Source organism: Salvelinus namaycush, chromosome 31 (assembly GCF_016432855.1).
Source record: "Salvelinus namaycush isolate Seneca chromosome 31, SaNama_1.0, whole genome shotgun sequence".
NCBI classification, from domain to species: domain Eukaryota; kingdom Metazoa; phylum Chordata; class Actinopteri; order Salmoniformes; family Salmonidae; genus Salvelinus; species Salvelinus namaycush.
In genome coordinates, this window is record NC_052337.1 from 7,875,704 (window position 1) to 7,899,471 (window position 23,768).

General features: G+C 42.1%; 1 protein-coding gene across 1 annotated transcript in view; it reads right to left on the bottom strand.

The window, feature by feature from the left end:
• rapgef1b (Rap guanine nucleotide exchange factor (GEF) 1b) overlaps positions 1 to 23,768 on the bottom strand; it is a 72,458-nt gene that overhangs the window by 27,478 nt on the left and 21,212 nt on the right. Inside the window, exons 2-6 of the mRNA XM_038971075.1 lie at positions 12,745 to 12,890; positions 11,198 to 11,376; positions 3,475 to 3,631; positions 3,061 to 3,152; positions 2,836 to 2,973 (exon numbers count right to left, since the gene is read on the bottom strand). Coding sequence (XP_038827003.1) covers positions 2,836 to 2,973; positions 3,061 to 3,152; positions 3,475 to 3,631; positions 11,198 to 11,376; positions 12,745 to 12,890 — 712 coding nt within the window. The remainder of the gene's footprint in view (positions 1 to 2,835; positions 2,974 to 3,060; positions 3,153 to 3,474; positions 3,632 to 11,197; positions 11,377 to 12,744; positions 12,891 to 23,768) is intronic.

Consider the following 23,768-nt stretch of genomic DNA (forward strand, 5'->3'; position numbering starts at 1 on the left):
GTCATGTTTCGTTTCTAAATGTCTGCGCAAGAGTGAAGGTTTCCCACGAGAGAGTAACAGTTAATGTGATTGGATGTTAATTATTTGACTAGGCTACCTGTATTTGACATCGTGTTGTTATTTCGCTGAACACTAGATGGTTTAATTTTATTTTTGGCAGTGAAACGAGGCTACTCAGGCGAGAGAGAAAAAAACTCACCCAAATGTATAGCCCTGTTGAAAATAAATGTACTTGTTTGAAAATGTGAATCACATTTTTATTTGGCGTACCCCCAATGGCATTGTGCGTCCCCCAGTTTGAGAATACCTGGTCTAGACTTCAGAAAGTATTCACACCCCTTGACCTTTTCCACATTTGATGTTACGAATTGAGATTAAAATAGATTTAATTGTCTTTATTTTATTTTTTATCTACACATGTATTTATTTATTTTTGATGAATGGAATAAATAAAAATATATCTTGATTAGATAAGTATTCAACCCCCTTTGGCAGCAATTACAGTCTTTTTGGGTAAGTCTCTAAGAGATTTTCACACTTGGATAGTACAATATTTGCCCATATTCTTTTTTAAACTCTTCAAGATCTGTCAAGTTGGTTGTAGATCATTGCTAGACAGCCAATCTCAAGTCTTGCCATAGGTTTTCAAACTGATTTAGGTCAAAACCTTAACTAGGCCACTCAAGAACATTCAATGTTGTCTAGGTAAGCAACTCCAGTGTATATTTGGCTTTGAGTTTCAGGTTATTGTCCTGCTGAAAGGTGAACTTGTCTCCCAGTGTCTGGTGGAAAACAGACTGAACCAGGTTTTCCTCTAGGATTTTGCCTGTGCTTAGCTCTTTTCCACCCCCCCAAAAAAACTCCCTACCCCTTGACGATGATGAGCATATCCATAACACGATGCAGCCACCTCCATGCTTGAAAATATGAAGAGTGGTAGTCAGTGATGTTTGCCCCAAACATAATGCTTTGATTCAAGACAAAGTTAATTTCTTTGCCACACTTTTTGCAGTAATACTTTAGTGCTTTATTGCAAACAGGATGCATGTTTTTGAGTTTTTTTTCTTTCTGCACAGGCTTCCTTATTTTTACTCACATTTAGGTTAGTATTGTGGAGTAACTACAATGTTGTTGATCCATCCTCAGTTTTCTGCTATCACAGCCATTAAACTAACTTCCTCTCCAGCAACTGAGTTAGGAAGGACGCCTGTATCTTTGTAGTGACTGGGTGTATTGATACACTATCCAAAGTGTAATTAATAACTTCACCATGCTCAAAGGGATATTCACTGTCTGCTTTAATTATTTTTACCCATCTAACAATAGGTGCCCTTCTTTTCGAGGTATTGGAAAACCTCCCTGTTCCTTGTGGTTGAATCTGTGTTTGAAATTCACTGCTTGACTGAGGGACCTTACAGATAATTGTATGTGTGGGGTACAGAGATGAGGTAGTCATTCAAAAATAATTTTAGACACTATTATTGCACACAGTGAGTCCACGCAACTTATTATGTGACTTGTTAAGCAAATGTTTACTCTTGAACGTATTTAGTCTTGCCATAACAAAGGGGTTGAATACTTATTGACTTAAGACATTTTTTTTTTTTTTATAATTTGAAAAAAATTAAATTTAAAAAAAGATCCACTTTGACATTGTGGGAAATTCTGTGTATGTGGATCAGTGGCACAAAATCTCAATTGAATCCATTTAAAAATGTTAAATTCAGGCTGTAACAACAAAATGTGGACAAAGTCAAGGTGTGTGAATAATTTCTGAAGGCACTGTATGTTGTAGATTAATAGAATTCCTCTTTAAGATAAAAGTTTTCTACCAAATTTGTTTGAAAATTATGGATAAAGAGACTACAGCCATGGTCAAAAGAAGTGCACTACACAGGGAATAGGGTGCTATTTGCGAGATACCATGACATGTTTCAGACTCAATTAGACCTAATTCATAAATAGACCCTGACCTCATGTCAATCAAAAATGATTAATGCTGACTTGCATCAACATTTCAGTTTATCTACACTTCACCTCCTCTCTGGCAGATTTCTAAAATAAAACATTCAGAAGGTCTCATGCAACAGCACCAAAAATGATTTATGCTGACCAGCACAAACGTTTCAGTTTTATCTTCACTTCACTTCCTCTTTGGCAGAATTCTAAAAAGAAAAAGCTTCCAGAAGTGCTCACGCAACAGCACCACAGAAGCGGTCACTTACACCATGTGGCACTGGACCGCTTCTGCTTTTTTTCTGACTACAGACACTCGAGACTGCAGGTTCCTTCTCATTACTCTGGCAGGGGGGAACTTCTCTTTCCACTGGGAACTTACACTAACAAACATGACCGCTTTAAGACAGTCAGAAACAGGAACTTGAAAGCGATTGAATGACAATTTCACTCATTGAAATCAGTGTGCGACAACTCATACAGAGAGTGAAATATTATTTGTTTTTGTTTCACTAAGGTAAAGCGAGTCTAAGCGGGACAGTACTGAAAAACCACTCTCACGCTACATGGGTGCATCTCAATAGTCTCAAGTAGCTTCATCTCCTCATTTCTTCGCCTTCTTCCAAGTTAAAGAAATATCTCACTCAAAATATCTGGAAGAAGCCAATTCAATGAATTGCAGATGAGGACAGGGCGATGAGAAGATGAAGCCCTACACAACTGAAAATGTTGAATACACCATATTTAAGACCCAGGGAAAAACTCTGGGCCCTAAAACTAAAAGGCCCTAAAGATTCGGTCTGGTCTAGTGGGCCCTGGTGCATACTATTGGTATGCCACTGTCGATTATATCCAAAGATGGAGTCCAGTGTTCCTCACCTGAGTGCATCCATTTTCAGGCCAGGGAGGGGGGGTTTGGGCGGAGCTACGTCCTCCTCTGCCATGTCCGTCACAGCCTCGGTGAGCGGGGTCTTACTCAGGATCTCCCTCTCCCGTTCTGTCAGTGGCAACTCTGACCTGCTGGGAACAGCAGTGTGTGTGACAGAGATAGACTGACAGGAAAAAGTCTGGTGTATGTAGGGTTGTTTGTGTGCGTTCACTCACCTCTCTGGTGTAGTGACAGGTGGTGGTGGGGGTTTGTTGGGTATGGTGGGGGAGGGTTGCTCCTGTTTCTCTATGGTGAGTTTGACCAGCTCCTGTTAGAACAACAACTTCAATGTGTACAGTATACTGTTTTCAATCAGATTAAGATGTTTTCATTACATCATTTAGACAAAAACTGAGTGGTCATTCAGTTGCAAAGACTTTTGAAGTATTTGCACTTTCAGGACCATTCCATTTGGTGCCATTGTACGAGGCAAGCTAACCAAACCACAGCATACGTATTTGAAAGTAGGCCTATTTGACAAATGTATTTGCCCCAGCTCGGCAAGGGAGAAACAGACACTATGACCCTCTCTGAGAGCCGTGGAAAGCTGCAAGCTATCGTTTCACAGACCCACCGACTGTCCCTCTTACCTTGACCCCATCCAGGACGGCTTTGATGACTGTCGTGACCGCGACCACGTTGTCCTTGTCATCAAGGTCGATGCCGTCCAGCATGACGTGGTCGGACCAGCGGATCAGGTTGGCAAGGCTCTGGTACACCCGGTTGTGACACGACGACACAGCCGAACTGAAGAGAAAGGAGAGAAGTGACAGTAAATGACAGGAAGGAAGAGATGGACAGAAAGGGGAGGCTGAGATTGGGGGGGGGTGGAAAAGCAAAGATGGAGAAAAAGGGGGAGGGCGTAGAACAGTAGAGTGATGGCAGGATTACAGGGAAGAGGTAAGGAAGGATGGAAACAGAGAATGGAAGAGGGCAACAGAGAATGGAAGAGGGCAACAGAGAATAGAAGAGGGGAACAGAGAATAGAAGAGGGGAACAGAGAATGGAAGAGGGGAACAGAGAATGGAAGAGGGGAACAGAGAATGGAAGAGGGGAACAGAGAATGGAAGAGGGGAACAGAGAATGGAAGAGGGGAACAGAGAATGGAAGAGGGCAACAGAGAATGGAAGAGGGCAACAGAGAATGGAAGAGGGCAACAGAGAATGGAAGAGGGCAACAGAGAATGGAAGAGGGGAACAGAGAATGGAAGAGGGGAACAGAGAATGGAAGAGGGGAACAGAGAATGGAAGAGGGGAACAGAGAATGGAAGAGGGGAACAGAGAATGGAAGAGGGGAACAGAGAATGGAAGAGGGGAACAGAGTGGGGGTGTAGGGAAGAGGAGCGAGGGATACAACCTTTAATGTCAGGTTCTATAGATTGAGAATACGGACAACTAGCTAGACTAAAGGACTACATCTCTTCTCCCGCACTGTGACAGCCATATGCGTTAACTCAATGTCTCCCCTGAGGGGATTTATTGAGGAAGTGTGTGTGTGCGCGCGTGTGTGTGACTGGAAAAAGTGTGTTTGTGGTGGTATTAAGTGGAGAATGTGTCTGTGCTGGTTTAGGTGTGAGGTGTCTGTTCTGGTCTAGGTGTATGTGGCTCTGCTGAATGGACCCTTGAGAAACAGTAGGGCGTGGTGGAGGTTCAGACCAGTCACAACACGCTGCAGCTGATTCACAACTCTGGAATATCCCTCCTGTCTCTACAGGATACAGCTCAGAGAAATAGCATCTATACAACGGTCCTCCCCATGAGTTTACCAGTCAAATTTCAAGGGTTACAGGTTCCAAGCCTTTTCTATAGATTCTATTTCTATGATACTGCTACAGTAGAGCTAAGGGCTGTATGGGCAAAATGGAGCCTAAGACCGGGGCTTGGCTCGTGGCCACAATGAACAAACTAAGTGGGCAAGAGGAGAGAGCCAAGCAAAAGACAATTAAGCAATAACAACTGGGGTCATATTAAAGCATCTCAAAGTAGAAGTGCAGCTGATCTAGCATCAGATTTGATTTTTAGATCACATTGAATAAGATTACATGGACAATGAGGACCTGATCCTAGATCCGAGTCTAGTCTAAGACACTTTATGTCTAAGAAACTTTATGAATACAGGCACTGGACCCAGGTGGTTCCAGAAGCAGAGGTGTAGGACTTGAGTCCCTGAGGCGGGTTGTGATCTCGGACGGTTGTCACCAACCTTTTCCGAGCCAAGATCAGTTTCTGAGTCAAAACGCAGGCTGAGATCTATCGCTCAGAATTTAAAAAACAAGACATGAAAAACATAAGCCTATGCAACATTAAAACCAGTTCTGTAGCAATGAGGTGTGTGCAGTAGGCGATAGGCCCAATACAATGCTTGAATTTCCCTGCCAATGGCATTGCAACGTTGTTCTTCTCAGATGTTTTTATTATATTTCAAAACTTGAGGTATATGATCACACTGGTATTATAAAACGGGTGGGTCTAATCCTGAATGCTGATAAAACGGGTGGGTCTAATCCTGAATGCTGATTGGTTAAAACCGCAATCCAGCTGGTGTCTATTTTACAACTTACCACCCGCTAAATCTATGACGTTGAAATGCGTTGTATGACTTGTGGGGCAGAGCTGAGTGAGCATAAATTGAATTAATTTCCTAAATGTTTTATTTTACTGGACTGATGGTGCCTGCATCTGATGGTCAGTCTCAGTGGGGGAAGACTGACCTAAAAGGAGACAACGTCTTCCGGTTGGTGGCGAAAGTCGAGTTAGGAGTAACAAATAATGAAGTGCTATGACCAAAGAACGGGAAATATTCCTTGATATTAAAAAAGACACAAGCCGCTAATAATAACAAAACAAGCCTATTGATACACTTTGTAGCACGAGTGGATAAGAAGAAGCGTGTGGCTCATAAAAGTGTTGAATAAAGTGTTGACAGTGCTGAATAAATAGGTAAACATTAACTCAGTCAGAATAACAGGAGCTCTTTCCAGATATGAAATACCAGAGCACTCGAGATGAACAATCACACTGAAAACTCCAGGAAGCCTGAGGTGATTATATCTCACCATGATGTCACCAAGTGTAGCTCCTGATGATGTCACAACATCCGTTCTCCTTTTTGAGCAACGTTCCAACAGGACATGTCAAAAGCAGCTAGATAGCAGTTGATGATCAAACCACTTCAATTAGGTTGTTACATAACGTCTTTGGGAATGGAGACACCATTTGTTTACATTATTTTGGGGCAAAACAGCAAGAACATTCTGTGAGGATGTAGTACGCAGCCCATCTCACTAAGGGGCAACATGCCTAGGCTATGACTGGGTAACAATATGTAAGGAATGACCAACGGTCTCCCCTAAATGCTCAAACGTGTATATATGACACAACAAACAACAAAGTGAATAGAAATTTGGTAACAAAAAAACTCACCAAAATAAAAACAAAATACAGTATGATCATATACTGGGCCAAAGATCCCTCACCAATGCTGAATACTAACCAAAGCCCATTTCCTTTTACCTATAGTACCAGTCAAAAGATACAACTACTCATTCAAGGGTTTTTCTTTATTTGTACTATTTTCTACATTGTAGAATAATAGTGAAGACATCAAAATTATGAAATAACACATATGGAATCATGTAGTAACAAAAAAAAAGTGTTAGAAGGATCTAAAATCTAAAGTATATTTATATTTGTTTAACTTCTTAGGTATAGGGGGCGACATTTTCACTTTTGGATGAATTTGTGCCCAAATTAAACGGCCTCGTACTCTGTCCTAGATCATATGATATGCATATTATTATTACTATTGGATAGAAAACACTCTGAAGTTTCTAAAACTGTTTGAATTATATCTGTGAGTAAAACAGAACTCATATGGCAGGCAAACTTCCAAACAGGAAGTGAAAATTCTGAAATGGGTCGCTGTGAAAGGCATCGCCTATTCAATTGCCTTATATTTATGGATCTGTATGCACTTCATACGCCTTCCACTAGATGTCAACAGGCAGTAGAACATGGAATGAAGCATATAGCTTTATGTGGGACCGGATGAGAGCCTTTGGAGTGACAAGTCAGGCAGATTGCCAGTTCTTGGCCACGCACAGAGGGCATGTGATGTCTTTGTCTGCACTGCGTTAGATAGACATGAAGAAATGCTCCGTTTGGGACGTTATTGGATATATATGAGAAAAACATCCTGAAGATTGATTCTCAACTGAGTTTGACCAGTTTATTCGACTTGTAATACCACTTTTTGAAGTTTTCGTTCAACGTTTTCGTTCAATTGCGCAAGTGTTTGGACACGTGAACTGCACATGCTAGCCAAAGTTGCTAATTCGACAGAAGTAATGGACATTATAAAACAAAAAAACGATTTATTGTGGAACTAGGATTCCTGGCACTGCATTCTGATGAAAGATCATCAAAGGTAAGGGAATATTTATGATGTTTCGTATTTCTGTTGACTCCAACATGGCGGAGAATGGCTGAGCGCTGTCTCAGATTATTGCATGCTGTGCTTTTTACTAAAGTTATTTTTTTAAATCTAGCACAGCGGTTGCATTAAGAACCAGTGTATCTTTAATTATATGTTAAACATGTATCTTTCATCAAAGTTTATGATGAGTATTTCTGTATTTCACGTTGCTATCTATAATTACTCTCGCTATTTTGGAGCCATTTCTGAACATGGCGCCAATGTAAAACCACGATTTCTGGCTATAAATATGCACATAATCAAACAAAACATAAATGCATTGTATAACATGATGTCATATGACTGTCATCTGATGAAGTTGTTCAAAGGTTAGTGACTAATTTTATCTCTATTTGTGGGTTTTGTGAAAGCTATCTTTCCTGTGAAAAAATGGCTGTGTTTTTTGGGATATGGTGGTGAGCTAACATAAATATATGTTGTGTTTTCGCTGTAAAACATTTTAAAAATCGGACATGTTGGCTGGATTCACAAGATGTTTATCTTTAATTATATGTACAACATGTATTTTTCATCAAAGTTTTATGATGAGTATTTCTGTATTTCACGTTGCTCTCTGTAATTATTCTGGCTATTTTGGAGCCATTTCTGAACATGGCGCCAATGTAAAACCACGATTTGTGGCTATAAATATGCACATAATCAAACAAAACATAAATGTATTGTATAACATGATGTCATATGACTGTCATCTGATGAAGTTGTTCAAAGGTTAGTGACTAATTTTATCTCTATTTGTGGGTTTTGTGAAAGCTATCTTTCCTGTGAAAAAATGGCTGTGTTTTTGGGGATATGGTGGTGAGCTAACATAAATATATGTTGTGTTTTCGCTGTAAAACATTTTAAAAATCGGACATGTTGGCTGGATTCACAAGATGTTTATCTTTAATTATATGTACAACATGTATTTTTCATCAAAGTTTTATGATGAGTATTTCTGTATTTCACGTTGCTCTCTGTAATTATTCTGGCTATTTTGGAGCCATTTCTGAACATGGCGCCAATGTAAAACCACGATTTGTGGCTATAAATATGCACATAATCAAACAAAACATAAATGTATTGTATAACATGATGTCATATGACTGTCATCTGATGAAGTTGTTCAAAGGTTAGTGATTAATTTGATCTCTATTTGTGGGTTTTGTGAAAGCCATCTTTCCTGTGAAAAAATGGCTGTGTGTTTTGGGATATGGTGGTGAGCTAACATAAATATATGTTGTGTTTTCGCTGTAAAACATTTTAACATGTTGGCTGGATTCACAAGATGTTTATCTTTCATTTGCTGTATTGGACTTGAGATTTCATGAAATTATATTATATTATATCCCTGTGGCACTAGGCTAGGCTAGGCTATGCTAGTCAGCGTTTCTGATGACAGTTATCCCGGATCCGGGATGGGTGGTCCAGAGAGGTTTGTTTAAGTAGCCACCCTTTGCCTTGATGACAGCTTTGCACTCTCTTGGCATTCTCTCAACCAGCTTCACCTGGAATGCTTTTCCAACAGTCTTGAAAGAGTTCCCACATATTCTGAGCACTTGTTGACTGCTTTTCCTTCACTCTGTGGTCCAACTGATCCCAAACCATTTCAATTGGGTTGAGGTCAGGTGATTGTGGAGGCCAGATCATCTGATGAAGCACTCCATCACTCTCCTTCTTGGTCAAATAGCCCTTACACAGCCTGGAGGTGTGTTTTAGGTCATTGTCCTGTTGGAAAATAAGTGATCGTCCCACTATGTGCAAACCAGATGGGATGGCTTATCGCTGCAGAATTCTGTGGTAGCCATGCTGGTTAAGTGAGCCTTGAATTCAAAATAAATCACAGACAGTGTCACCAGCAAAGCCCCCCCACACCATGCTTCATGGTTGGAAACACACGTGGAGATCATCCGTTTACCTACTCTGCGTCTCACAAAGACACGGCGGTTGGAACCAAAAACTTTACATTTAGACTCATCAGAACAAAGGACAGATTTCCACTGGTCTAATGTCCATTGCTCATGTTTCTTGGCCCAAGCAAGTCTCTTCTTCTTATTGGTGTCCTTTAGTAGTGGTTTCTTTGCAGCAATTCGACCATGAAGGCCTGATTCATGCAGTCTCCTCTTTCTGACCTAGAATACGTGGACAACTACAAATACCTAGGTATCTGGCTAGACTGTAAACTCTCCTTCCAGACTCATATCAAACATCTCCAATCCAAAATCAAATCTAGAATCGGCTTTCTATTTCGCAACAAAGCCTCCTTCACTCACGCCGCAAAACTTACCCTAGTAAAACTGACTATCCTACCGATCCTCGACTTCGGCGATGTCATCTACAAAATAGCTTTCAATACTCTACTCAGCAAATTGGATGCAGTCCATCACAGTGCATTCCTTTTTGTTACCAAAGCCCTTACACCACCCACCACTGCGACCTGTATGCTCTAGTCGGCTGGCCCTCGCTACATATTCGTCGCCAGATCCACTGGCTCCGCTCCAGGGCATCTATACGTCTATGCTAGGTAAAGCTCTGCCTTATCTCAGCTCACTGGTCATGATAACAACACCCACCCGTAGCACGCGCTCCAGCAGGTATATCTCATTGGTCATCCCCAAAGTCAACACCTCCTTTGGCCGCCTTTCCTTCCAGTTCTCTGCTGCCAGTGACTGGAACGAATTGCAAAAATCGCTGAAGCTGGAGACCCTCACTAACTTTAAACATCAGCTATCTGAGCAGCTAAACAATCGCTGCAGCTGTGCATAGTCGATCTGTAAATAGCCACCCAACCTACTTACCTCATCCCCATATTGTTTTGTTTTTTACTTTGCTGCTCTTTTGCACACCATCATCTGCTCATCATCATCTGTTCATCTATCACTCCAGTGTTAATCTGCTAAATTGTAATTACTTTGCTACTATGGCCTATTTATTGCCTTACCTCATGCCATTTGCACACACTTTATATAGACTTTCTTTTTTTTCTATTGTGTTATTGACTGTACGCTTGTTTATTCCATGTGTAACTCTGTGTTGTTGTTTCTGTCGCACTGCTTTGCTTTACCATGCCCAGGTCGCAGTTGTAAATGAGAACTTGTTCTCAACTAGCCTACCCGGTTAAATAAAGGTGAAATATCTATATATTTTTTTAAACAGTTGATGTTGAGATGGGTCTGTTACTTGAACTCTGTGAAACATTTATTTGGGCTGCAATCTGAGATGCAGTTAACTCTAATGAACTTACCCTCTGCAGCAGAGGTAACTTTAGGTCTTCCTTTCCAGTGGCGGTCCTCATGAGCGCGAGTTTCATCATAGTGCTTGATGGTTTTTGCGACTGCACTTGAAGAAATGTTCAAAGTTCTTGAAATTTTCCGGACTGACTGACCTTCGTTTCTCTTTGCTTATTTGAGCTGTTCTTGGTCTTTTACCAAATAGGGCTATCTTCTGTATACCACCCCTACCTTGTCACAACACAACTGATTGGCTCAAACTCAAATTAACTTTTAACAAGGCACACCTGTTAATTGAAATGCATTCCAGGTGACTCCCTCATGAAGCTGGTTGAGAGAATGCCAAGAGTGTGCAAAGCTGTCATCAAGGCAAAGGGTGGCTACTTTGAAGAATCTAAAATATATTTTGATTTGTTTAACACTTTTTTTTTGTTACTACACGATTCCATGTGTTATTTCATAGTTTTGATGTCTTCACTATTATTCTACAATGTAGAAAATAATAAAAATAAAGAAAAACCCTTGAATGAGTAGGTGTCCAAACTTTTTGAGTGGTATTGCCCATACCATCTTGAACACTAGCCTTTCTCCTGTCCCGTCTCAGCCCACGTACCTGTGTGTTATCCGGGCCTCCACCTGCACCAGAGGTAGAATGGCCTCCAGCACCTTGCTGGCCGAGCCAGGCAGCATCTCCAGCACCTTCTTCTCCACCACCATCTTGTCCACGATGGTTTTGAAGTAGCGCAGCGCGCTCACCACCTCCTTCTCCTGCTCCTCCAGCCGACTCACCTTCTACAGAACAGAAAGAAATAGAATGACACATTCAGTAGGCACCAAAAGGATGGAAACAGAGTGAAACGGGGAGGTACTATTTGAACTTGTCCAATGAGAAACGCTCAGTCGTTTTCTGTTGCAAAATGGCCCTAATGAACACAATGAAACATGGTAAGCTCGGAGGAAATCAGCTGTCTGTGACATAATAATTGATGGATGGAGAAAATGCTATTTCCAAAGAGAGCTTCATCCAGGGATTATAATTAAAGCACACCTTTTGACGAAAACAACATTGTAATTTATCATTGTCCAAAAATCAAAAAAATTAATTATATTAAATATAATCCACATAATAATTCACATTTCACGTTGCTGTTGGATTATTTTCCTGTTGGGGCAAACTGGCTCAAATTAAGATCCTACATACTCTGAGTGTACAAAACATTAGGAACATTAGGTAAATCCAGGTGAAAGCTGTTATCCCTTAATGATGTCACTTGTTAAATCCACTTCAAATCAGTGTAGATGAATGGGAGGAGACATGGATTGTGTATTTTTAAGCCTTGAGACAATTGAGACATGGATTGTGTATGTGTGCCATTCAGAGGATGAACAGACAAGACAAAATATTTAAGTGCCTTTGAACAGGGTATGGTAGTAGGTGCCAGGCACACTGGTTTGAGTGTGTCAAGAACTGCAACGCTGCTGTGCTTTTCAAGCTCAACAGTTTTCCGTGTGTATCAAGAATGGTCCACCACCCAAAGGACATCCAGCCAACTTCCCACGACTGTGGGAAGCATTGGAGTCAACATGGGCCAGCATCCCTGTGGAATGTTAGAGTCCATGCCGCAACAAATTGAGGCTATTCTGAGGGCAAAAGAGGGTGCAACTAAATATTAGTAAGGTGTTCCTAATGCTTTGTACATTCAGTGTACGTACAAAACTGTCAGGGAATTGAAGTCATTACACTAAAGCCTTGGGAGTGAGAGAAGGTTATTCAGGAAACTGGCCAGCTTCAGTTCCATTCATATGTGTATGGATGTGTCCCTCAAATGGCACCCTATCCCCTAAGTAGTGCACTACTTTAGACCAGGGCTTTATGGGTAATAGTGCACTATATAGGGGATAGGGTGCCATTTGGGGGGGACCTACTGGTGGTAGCACCTGTTACCCAGCCAAAGGCAGCACTCACAACAACTCAGAAACCACAGGAAACTCTCACACAAACACACACAATAGGGCAGAGCAATACAATACAAAGCAAGGTACTGGACGGAAAACCACACACACACGTAGGTAAACAAGCGCATGGGATAGGTGGGAGAGCTGGGTTTCCCACAGCAAGCACACACACACACACACGTAGACGATTCTACACACACACACCTTGTTGACAGGTTTTTCTTGGCTCTTGACCACTGGTTCGACCTGCAACTGCTTGCCCTTCTTCGATGGCGTCCTCTTGATCTTGGGCGAGTGGAACTTGTCCATCAGCTTCATGGTGAAAGAGGAGAGGTGGGAGCGCTGCGAGTCTGAGTAGGAGAGGAAGAGAGAGATGAGACGTCAGTCAGAGGAGAAAGAATGGCAGAGAGGGGAAATAGAAGTAGCCTGGTAGATATGTAGGACTTTGGCACCACAGTGAATGTCAGAGAAGTAGGCTAAAGCAAAAACCATGGAAAAACCCAGCACAAAATGGAAAGAAACGTTTTAAAACAGACGGAAATGGGGAGAAACACTACATTTCAATTTCTAATACTTTACCCTAATGAACACAGCCCAGGCTAAAATAGAGAAACCATAAGAGTCTGAGGGATTTCAATAAGAGACAGTGCCAATCAAATGATCATAACCCTGACAAAATGGCATTGCAGTAGCAGTGTTTCTGTCAGTGCAGAAGGTCCTAGCGGTTGTACTAGCATTGGCCCAGCAGGCAGGCTGGTGTAGGCCTATCTGTCTGTGTTCAGCTGAGGGTGCAACAGAGATGCTATCAGGTCTTATCACGTTCTCATTTCCACTGTCTGTCCACAGACTTCCCTCGGGTGATAACATTGCTGCTGGTCTGGTCGATCCTATCTCTGAGAGGCCAGGCAGATCGGGGAGTACACACGCACGCACGCGCACGCATACAGGAGCTGACAGATAGACAGACACGAAAACATGCACACACACTTCAATCTCCACTGTCCATTGAGAATAGGCTGGTTAGTGGGAGAAGAGATGGAGAGATGAAAATCGCTTTATGCTGCATAATTGCCAGCAGCTTCATAATAGCAGAGTCATTCAGCGGAGTTTCCCCAAGCCGCTGCCGGAGTGTTGAAGATATTTGGGAGAGAAGACAGTGCTCCCCGTTTCTCTCCTCCCTGGAGAACCTCCCCCCTCCCTCTAACTCCATCTCTGGGCTGCACACACACACACACACACAGACAGACACACACACACACACACACACACACACACACACACACACACACACACACACACACAGACAGAGGTAGGAGATAAATACTAAATAGCCCTGTTATAAAAGAAAGAACGAGAGAATGAATGAGAGAAAAGAGAGACAGGAGAGCGAGAAAGAGAAGAGATGGAGGCTAGACAGAGCTGCTCTTCTAGCTGATGTAATCCCCTGTACAATGTAGTGACCATATTAATAGATCCAGACTTGACTTCTATGGTAGTGACAGACATCTGGCTGTGGACCATCATCACTGCAGAACCACTAGGGCAAACAACAACATAGGCCTCCATTCAGTGTGTTGTCTCTTTTTCCTCCAGTCAACAACAAAAAACACATGCATTCCAGGGTTGAATGGCAGGAAATCGGTTATTGAGATTTACCGCCCAAAACCACTCCCTTTTCCCGGGACAAATAACTGCAAGAAACCGATAAATTATAAAAAATTATTTATATGAACAGCATGACGTGAAATGGAACTGTTAAATTATACGCGATGTCTAAATGTGGCTTCTCTACAGCCTTCTCTCTACATGATCAATCATCAACGCTCAGGCTGGGGACAGACAGCCCATTTCAGTATGGAGCGCAGTTCACAATGTATGTAGACCTATCATCTCATCATGGGAACTTGTTTTCTTGTGACAGGTTGGCCCTACATTTGCTGCAGCACAGCCTATTCTACAGTAGAACCGCTCCAGAGTACAGGCCTCAGTGTAACGCTCATTCCTTCGACAATAAACGCGAATCTGACCATCACCCCTGGTGAGACAAAACTGTGACTCGTCGGTGAAGAGCACTTTTTGCCAGTCCTGTCTGGTCCAGCGACGGTGGGTTTGTGCCCATGGGCGACGTTGTTGCTGGTGATGTCTGGTGAGGATCTGCCTTACAACAGGCCTACAAGCCCTCAGTCCAGCCTCTCTCGGCCTATTGCGGACAGTCTGAGCACTGATGGATTGTGCGTTCCTGGTGTAACTCAGACAGTTGTTGTTGCCGCCATCCTGTACCTGCCCCGCAGGTGTGATGTTCGGATGTACCAATCCTGTGCAGGTGTTGTTACACGTGGTCTGCCACTGCGAGAACGATCAGCTGTCCGTCCTGTCTCCTTGTATCGCTGTCTTAGACGTCTCACAGTACAGACATTGCAATTTATTGCCCTGGCCACATCTGCAGTCCTCATGCCTCCTTGCAACATGCCTAAGGCACGTGTTCACGCAGATGAGCAGGGACCCTGGGCATCTTTCTTTTGGTGTTTTTCAGAGTCAGTAGAAAGGACTCTTTAGTGTCCTAAGTTTTTATAACTGTGACCTTAATTGCCAACTGTATGTAAGCTGTTAGAGTCTTAACGACCATTCCACAGGTGCATGTTCATTAATTGGTTATGGTTCATTGAACAAGAATGGGAAACAGTGTTGAAACCCTGTGAAGTTATTTGGATTTTTACGAATTATCTTTGAAAGACAGGGTCCTGACAGGGTCCTGAAAAAGGGACATTTCCGGAGTCGCCTCTTCACTGTTGACGTTGAGACTGGTGTTTTGCGAGTACTATTTAATGAAGCTGCCAGTTGAGGACTTGTGAGGCGTCTGTTTCTCAAACTAGACACTCTGATGTACTTGTCCTCTTGCTCAGTTGGCCCTTTATCTGTGGAATAAAGACTGATACAAATATTTCTGTGAAAGGCTAACATCGGCCGATAATATCAGTCAACCGATTTATCAGTTGGGCTCGAATGTTCAATGGAAGTATATGTGTGGAATTGGAGGTTGCTAGGCTAAATGACAGCAGTAAGTCACAGAGGTCTCAGTGCCAGCTGTTAAGTAATGGGAAGAGTACAAAGCAGCCCCCCCCCCCCACACACACACACACAGAGCAAGAGAGAGCGAGAGAGAGCGAGAGCAATATACAGAGAGAAGGGAAGGAGAGCAAGTGAAAAAACAGAGAGAAAGAGCAACACAGAAGAGAGATGGAGAGAGAACATCAGCTAAAAGCAGTAGAGAGGATTGGGTGATGATTAAATGAGAGTGAATCATCCGCTTAAAGTGGGACTCCCTTCATTTCCTCAAAGCACATATTAGCAGAAATTATGCATGGTGAATGACTAAGAGAGTTACTGATCACTTCCCGGGGAGTGTTCTCTTCTTCGGGGAGCTGCAGACTCTCTCTCTCTGTGTGTGTGTGTGTGTGTGTGTGTGTGTGTGTGTGTGTGTGTGTGTGTGTGTGTGTGTGTGTGTGTGTGTGTGTGTGTGTCACTGTATAAAAACGCAAGTGATTTAGAAACGTGCATAATTAAAAGCCCACGATAAGTAGCATTAAAAACAGCTTCACTAAGTGACTGACATAACGAGACTACACACACAAACACACTCTTATTTCTGACTATATTGAGATAAATCAGCTGTTGCAGTCGTACTCCTGTTGCAGGCCGAGGGAGGGAAAGCTTGTCAGCTCAAAATGAACCACTGCTCGATGTAGTTTGGTTATGAGAGCAGAATCTGCTATCACCAGAACTTCATAAACACGCTACTCTTCTTAGAAATGGATAGAACTGGAATGCTACCATCATGGGTGTACCACATAATTCATAGACCTGACATATAGTATACATATTCATGGCTAAATTAATTATAATACAGGATATTAGGGTTGTCACGATAACAGTATTGCGATACTCCGAGGTATCACGGCAAGGAAACAAAACATGGCTCGTACTGAATTTCCTGAGGAAAACAGTCCTAAAGCTGGTAACAAGCAGCCTGATGTTGTCACCCAGAATCCCATGTTTCTTTTCCAAGCTATAGCACACTATATGTCACATACAGTGGGTTTTTAAAGGACTAAAGAGTTTAGTCTGCTTTGTGTTTTCCTTTTTGCCAAGGAAAATCAGGTATCGTAGTATCATGATACCCTACAGGATATATTAAGTATATTACTGAAATAGTGCCGTGTGACCTGGCGGAACAGAGGCTGCTATTTGCAGTTAGACTCAAGCTGTTCTAGTCACAGATGAAGACCTCACCGAGTAACAGATGTGAAGTCTAAAATAAGAGACCTACAGAGAAATGGAAGACTTCTCAAGGCACGTGTGAGACCCCCCAAAAGGTTGAATGCTGAGTGAATGATTTATGCGTCGCCATTGTTTTGATGTCTATACATGTGTTGCCTCATATTGGGGTAGGCTTGGCAGGGATCATGGAGGACTGGGTCCTGTCCGGTGATTGGTGGGGGTTTTCCTGGTGGGATTCCGTTTCGAGCCACGCTCCAGAACAATGAGCCACAGGAAGGAGCACTGGGGCAGACAGGAAGTCAGATTGTGTTAAGGGGTGTGGTGTCAGTACACACCCCTTTGGGACTCCAGTGACCAACCACTCTCCATCCACTCCCATATAGTAGAGAAGGAGACTAGTGTGACTATGCCACATGTCAACTAAATGACTTGTAGGCATGTGAAGTCTTCCTCCAGTGTGTCTACCCATTCCTCGATCCCTCCCCTCAGTATGGACTGTGCTCCTTTAATGTTTTTAACTGACTTGCCTGGTTACATAAATGTTATATTGAAATAAATAAAATACAACACCCTGACTGTGTAAGTGAACTCTAATCCCCTACAGAATTACCAACTACGCACCATAACAACTCAGGACTACATTTTAATTTATTTACCCAAACTACAACACCCAGGACAACCTCTCCTTTTCCATCTCTGTTATGTCCTCCATCCGTCACACGCTCTCATTATTCGCAGGCTACGTGACGCGCGCTCACACACACACACGGTCTCCGTTCGTCAATGAGTTTTAATGCAGTTCAACATTTGACAGCGAGTAAATATCAATACACTGGGAGCTGATGTATTGGTGGACCATGTCTAACAGAGCATAGTGAGAATGTAAACCACAGATAGATCTACTAATACTGTGTGGATCTATCGTACTAATACTGTGTGGATCTATCGTACTAATACTGTGTGGATCTATCGTACTTAAGTGATAATGCCAGAGAAGCCGGTGTTTGGATTATACAAATCTCCGCTGTCGAAAACTAAATGTTAGTCTAAAAGAAACGGGAGATATTGTCAAGATGCTTTTTATAGTGGAGATCAATTGTATAAATTGTCTGGCTGGGCTGATGAGACAGTGGATTGTGCAGTGAGATGGAACAGAGTAAATAGGCATTTCAACGTCATAGCTTCAGTCAGGGGTAAATTGTGGAATAGACACCGGCTGGAATGAGGATTTAACCAATCAGCATCCAAGATTAGACCTACCCATTGTATAATATTATAATGAACAAGTGTGTTACGGTCTTTTGATGTCCCTCTATGGCTGTGATGTCCCCATACAATCTATTTTTGACAAACCTGAAATGCTTCGGCTCTAACCTCAAGTTTCAAAGATGACAACTAGATGTCTACAAGAGGAGATGCCCAAGTCTGATAGGGGAGTACGCCTACCATGTGACTATCAGGGGGAAATCCAGCTCTGTCAGTTACAGTGCCTTCAGAAAGTATTCAAACCCCTTGACTTTTTCCACTTTTATTTTATTACCCCTTTTTATTTTTCTCCACGATTTCGTGATATCCAATTGGTAGTTACAGTCTAGTCCCATCACTGCAACTCTCGTATGGACTCAGGAGAGGCGAAGGTCAAGAGCCATGCGTCCTCCGAAACACAACCCCCCCAAACCGCACTGCTTCCTGACACACTGCCTGCTTAACCTGGAAGCCAGCCACACCAATGTGTCGGAGGAAACACCGTACAGCTGGCGACCGAAGTCAGCGTGCATGCGCCCGGCCGCCACAAGGAGTCGCTAGAGCGCGATGGGACAAGGACATCCCAGCCGGCCAAACCCTCCCTTAACCCGGACAACGCTGGGCCAATTGTGCGCCGCCTCATGTGTCTCCCGGTCGCGGCTGGCTGCAACAACTGTTGTGATGCCTCTAGCACTGCGATGCAGAGCCTTAGACCATTGCGCCACTCGGGAGGCCCCGACTTTTCCCACATTTTGTTGTGGATTACAATTAGATTTTTTTGTCACTGGCCTACACACAATACCCCATAATGTCAAAGTGGAATAATTTTGTTGTTGAAATTTGTACAAATAAATAAAAAATTAAAAGCTGAAATGTCTTTAGTCAAGTATTCAACCCCTTTCTTATGGTAAGCATAAATTCAGGAGTAAACATGTGCTTAACAAGTCACATAAGTTGCATGGACTCACTCTGTGTGCAATAATAGTGTTTAACAAGATTTTTGAATAACTACATTATCTCTGTACCCCACACATACAGATAATTGTACGGTCCCTCAGTCGAGCAGTGAATTTCCAACACAGACTCAACCACAAAAGACCAGGGAGTTATTCCAATGCCTTGCAAAGAAGGGCAACTATTGGTAGACGGGGTACAAATAAAAAAAGCAGATATTGAAGTTATTAATTACACTTTGGATGGTGTATCTATACACCCAGTCACTACAAAGATAAATTCGTCCTTCCTAACTCAGTTGCCGGAGAAGAAGGAAACCGGTTCTTGAATAATAAAAGTTCTAAATACGCTTTATGAGTAGTTCATGACCCAAGGATGGAAACACAAATAATTGATTTTAAAATGAGGCTTTTCCATTTATACTGTTCAATCCAACTCCAAACAAACATAATTTTCAGGATATTGATCCATTTCTAAATTTCCTGTACTTTTATTATCATTTCCACACTGTGCCACGCAGTATGATAAGGGAAAATAATATAAGCCTAGTTAATTGGTGAAGTGTTGGAATCATGGAAATTTAAGGATTAATCTAATTCGAATAGTTGGAATATAGTGGGCAGCACCTTGAATACATTGCCGTTTGACATGACAACAAATGAATAAACCAGGGAGGAATTATTGACAGGGTAGGAACCAAAGTGTTGGTCAGTGTTTCCAGGTGACCCCAATTAGATGTTATATCCCGTTTTCTTACTTCATGTAGCTAGATTGCCAGCCAACATATTCCTTTCTGATGGGATACCACTGCACAAACATGCTTATTTAGGGCTACACCAGCACTGATACCAGTCAGTATTAGCTAACTAGCTACGCTTGCTCTGACTCTTAGTACATTTACCAAGCTAACTAGTGATTAGCATTAGCTGCTAACACAAATTATTTTAGCAACACCAAGACAAACTAGCAGAGAGTAGTTTGCAGACAGTAAGATACGAACTAAGCGTATAGAACGCTTGTGGAAATCAGCATGTCACCAACATTGTTGCATCCATCTAACCATGCAGAGCAAACGGCAATAAAGTGCTTGTGACTCTGTGATCGAGCAACTGCTATCCCTTTGAGTGACAGGGGGCAGTGCTTGGATTGGTTAGCGGCATGCAGCAGCAAGAGAAGAAAGAGAGAGATGACTCAAGTAGCAAACAGAGTAAACTATAAAAACTGACATTATACCCGCCGGAGTTGCATGAATACCGATAGCAAAATACGGTATGTCATCATGAGGCCAATGGTGACTTTAAAACAGTTAGAGTTTAATGGCTGTGATGGGAGAAAACTGAGGATAGATCAATCCTCAGACCCCTTGTGAGACCATATGCTGACACATGCACATTTGTGGCCTGCTGGAGGTCATTTTGCAGGGCTCTGGCAGTGCTCCTCCTTGCACAAAGGCAGAGGTAGCGGTCCTGCTGCTGGGTTGTTGCCCTCCTACGGCCTCCTCCACGTCTCCTGATGTACTGGCCTGTCTCCTGGTAGCGCCTCCATGCTCTGGACACTACACTGACAGACACAGCAAACCTTCTTGCCACAGCTCGCATTGATGTGCCATCCTGGATGAGCTGCACTACCTGAGCCACTTGTGTGGGTTGTAGACTCCGTCTCATGCTACCACTAGAGTGAAAGCACCGCCAGCATTCAAAAGTGACCAAAACATCAGCCAGGAAGCATAGGAACTGAGAAGTGGTCTGTGGTCACCACCTGCAGAACCACTCCTTTATTGGCGGTGTCTTGCTAATTGCCTATAATTTCCACCTTTTGTCTATTCCATTTGCACAACAGCATGTGAAATTTATTGTCAATCAGTGTTGCTTCCTAAGTGGACAGTTTGATTTCACAGAAGTGTGATTGACTTGGAGTTACATTGTGTTGTTTAAGTGTTCCCTTTATTTTTTTGAGCAGTGTATTTCAATGCCTACCTTCAAAGTCAGTGCCTCTTTACTTGACAACATGGGAACATCAAAAGAAATCAGCCAAGACCTCAGAAAATAATTTGTAGACCTCCACAAGTCTGGTTCATCCTTGGGAGCAATTTCCAAACGCCTGCAGGTACCACGTTCATCTGTACAAACAATATTACGCAAGTATAAACACCATGGGACCACGCAGCCGTCATACCACTCAGGAGATGAACGTACATTGGTGTGAAAAGTGCAAATCAATCTCAAAACAACAACAAAGGACCTTGTGAAGATGCTGGAGGAAATAGGTACAAAAGTATCTATATCCACAGTAAAACGAGTCCTATATCGTCATAACCTGAAAAGCCTCTCAGCAAGGAAGAAGCCACTGCTCCAAAACCGCCATAAAAAAGCCAGACTACGGTTTGCAACTGCACATGGGGACAAAGATCGTACATTTTGAAGAAATGTCCTCTGGTCTGATGAAACAGAAATAGAACTGTTTGGCCATACTGACCATCGTTATGTTTGGAGGAAAAAGGGGGAGGCTTGCAAGCTGAAGAACACCATCCCAACCGTGAAGCACGGGGGTTGTTCCCCTTGCTCTGCATGGGTAACGCTGCTTCGAGGGTGGCTGTTGTCGATGTGTTCCTGGTTCGAGCCCAGGTAGGAGCGAAGAGAGGGACGGAAGCTATACTGTTACACTGGCAATACTAAAGTCCCTATAAGAACATCCAATAGTCAAAAGGTATGCAGAATACAAATGGTATAGAGAGAAATAGTCCTATAAATACTATAATAACTACAACCTAAAACTTCTTACCTGGGAATATTGAAGACTCATGTTAAAAGGAACCACCAGCTTCATATGTTCTCATGTTCTGAGCAGGGAACTTAAACGTTAGCTTTATTACATGGCACATATTGCACTTTTATTTCTTCTCCAACACTTTGTTTTTGCATTATTTAAACATAATCGAAATTGTTTCATCATTGATTTGAGGCTATATGGATTTCTATTGATGTATTATATTAAGTTAAAATAAGTCTTCATTCAGTATTGTTGTAATTGTCATTATTACAAATAAAATAAAAATGTTTTATTTAAATCGTCCGATTAATCGGTATCGGCTTTTTTGGGCCCTCCAATAATCGGTATCGGCGTTGAAAAATCATAATCGGTCGACCTCTACTTTATAGCATCTGCTGCATCTTGCCTATACCGTTCGGCCATCGCTCATCCATATATTTATATGTACATATTCTTATTCATTCCTTTACACTTGTGTGTAAACGGTAGTTGTGAAATTGTTAGATTACTTGTTAGATATTACTGCATGGTCGGAACTAGAAGCACAAGCATTTCGCTACACTCGCATTAACATCTGCTAACCATGTGTATGTGACCAATCAAATTTGATTTGATTTAATTGAGTGTATGTAAACTTCTGACCCACTGGGAATGTAATGAAAGAAATCATTCTCTCTACTATTATTCTGACATTTCACCTTCTTAAAATAAAGTGGTGATCCTAACTGACCTAAGACAGGGAATTTTTATGAGTATTAAATGTCAGGAATTGTGAAAAACTGAGTTTAAATGTGTTTGGCTAAGGTGTATGCAAACTTCAGACTTCAACTGTATATGCAGGTAGGCCACCAGACAGACAGTCAAAACCGTGCACTAGGTCTATTAAAAGCTGTATCTTGCAATGGAATGCTGTATCTTTACATTTTTTGGCTTGCAATGTCTTGCAACTTCAGTAAAACAAAGCTTATCATCAATGAATAGGCTAGAATATTCAACACGCAAACGACCGAAGACTGAACACACACTTGCATCATTAGCGAAGAGCAAGAGCAGCTGAGTCAGCGCGAGGGAGAGAAAATGGGGGCAGACAAACAATATCTTGGTACTCTGTATCTCGCAATATCTTGTCTTGATGCCTCACAAATTCACCAAAGTAGCCTAAAGTTCACCTCTTCCCCTCTGGTTTTATTTAAAATTACACAACTTTCCCCAGGCCTTTATAGCCTATCGTCTAGCTAGGATATAACATGAAAAATAACGTTTTGTGATAAGCGCACTGAGAATTAAACTTTGTGGCAGTAAAAAACATTGTTTCCGGTTAAGGATTTTTCCTAACGTTAAGGATCCCAACTTCCTTTAAAAAGTTTGAATGTCTAAACTTTCACACCCCTACTCTAAAACAGGTCATTAAAAGCTCTTGGATAATATATTATTTGACATCAAGAAACCACCGCCACAGAACTTTATAAGGTTAATAAAATAAGTAACTTAAGATACATGTTGTATAAACACTGAATGAGCCATAGCCCACTAATTACATTCCAATACACTGTGTTAGGACTACAATGATCCCATTTAATCATAAGTCTTCCTTGGAAGAGTGGAACTATGAGACGTGTGCTTGAGGGTAATACAGGCCTATTATATTATCATCAAGACAGTCTTAAGAAACATGCTTCAACACCTATTCAGACTCAGAGGAGCCATTCTGTGTAAAATGTAGGACAGCAGCACTTTGACAGTAAGGAAAAGGCTGGGATAAGGGCTTGTGTGCACATTGTGTGGGGCACACATAAACATTGACCGAGACATGCCTCAATGCCGCCTCTGTTCAACTAAGTACGGAGCCAACAAAAGTCGCAATCGCTCTCTCTCTGCCTTGGGGAGTGTCATTTCTCACTAATGGCGTGTTGATTATATGGTTGAATGGTGCAAGGCACAAGCTGTATTAACATACTACTACACCACGAGGGCCCGGAGGT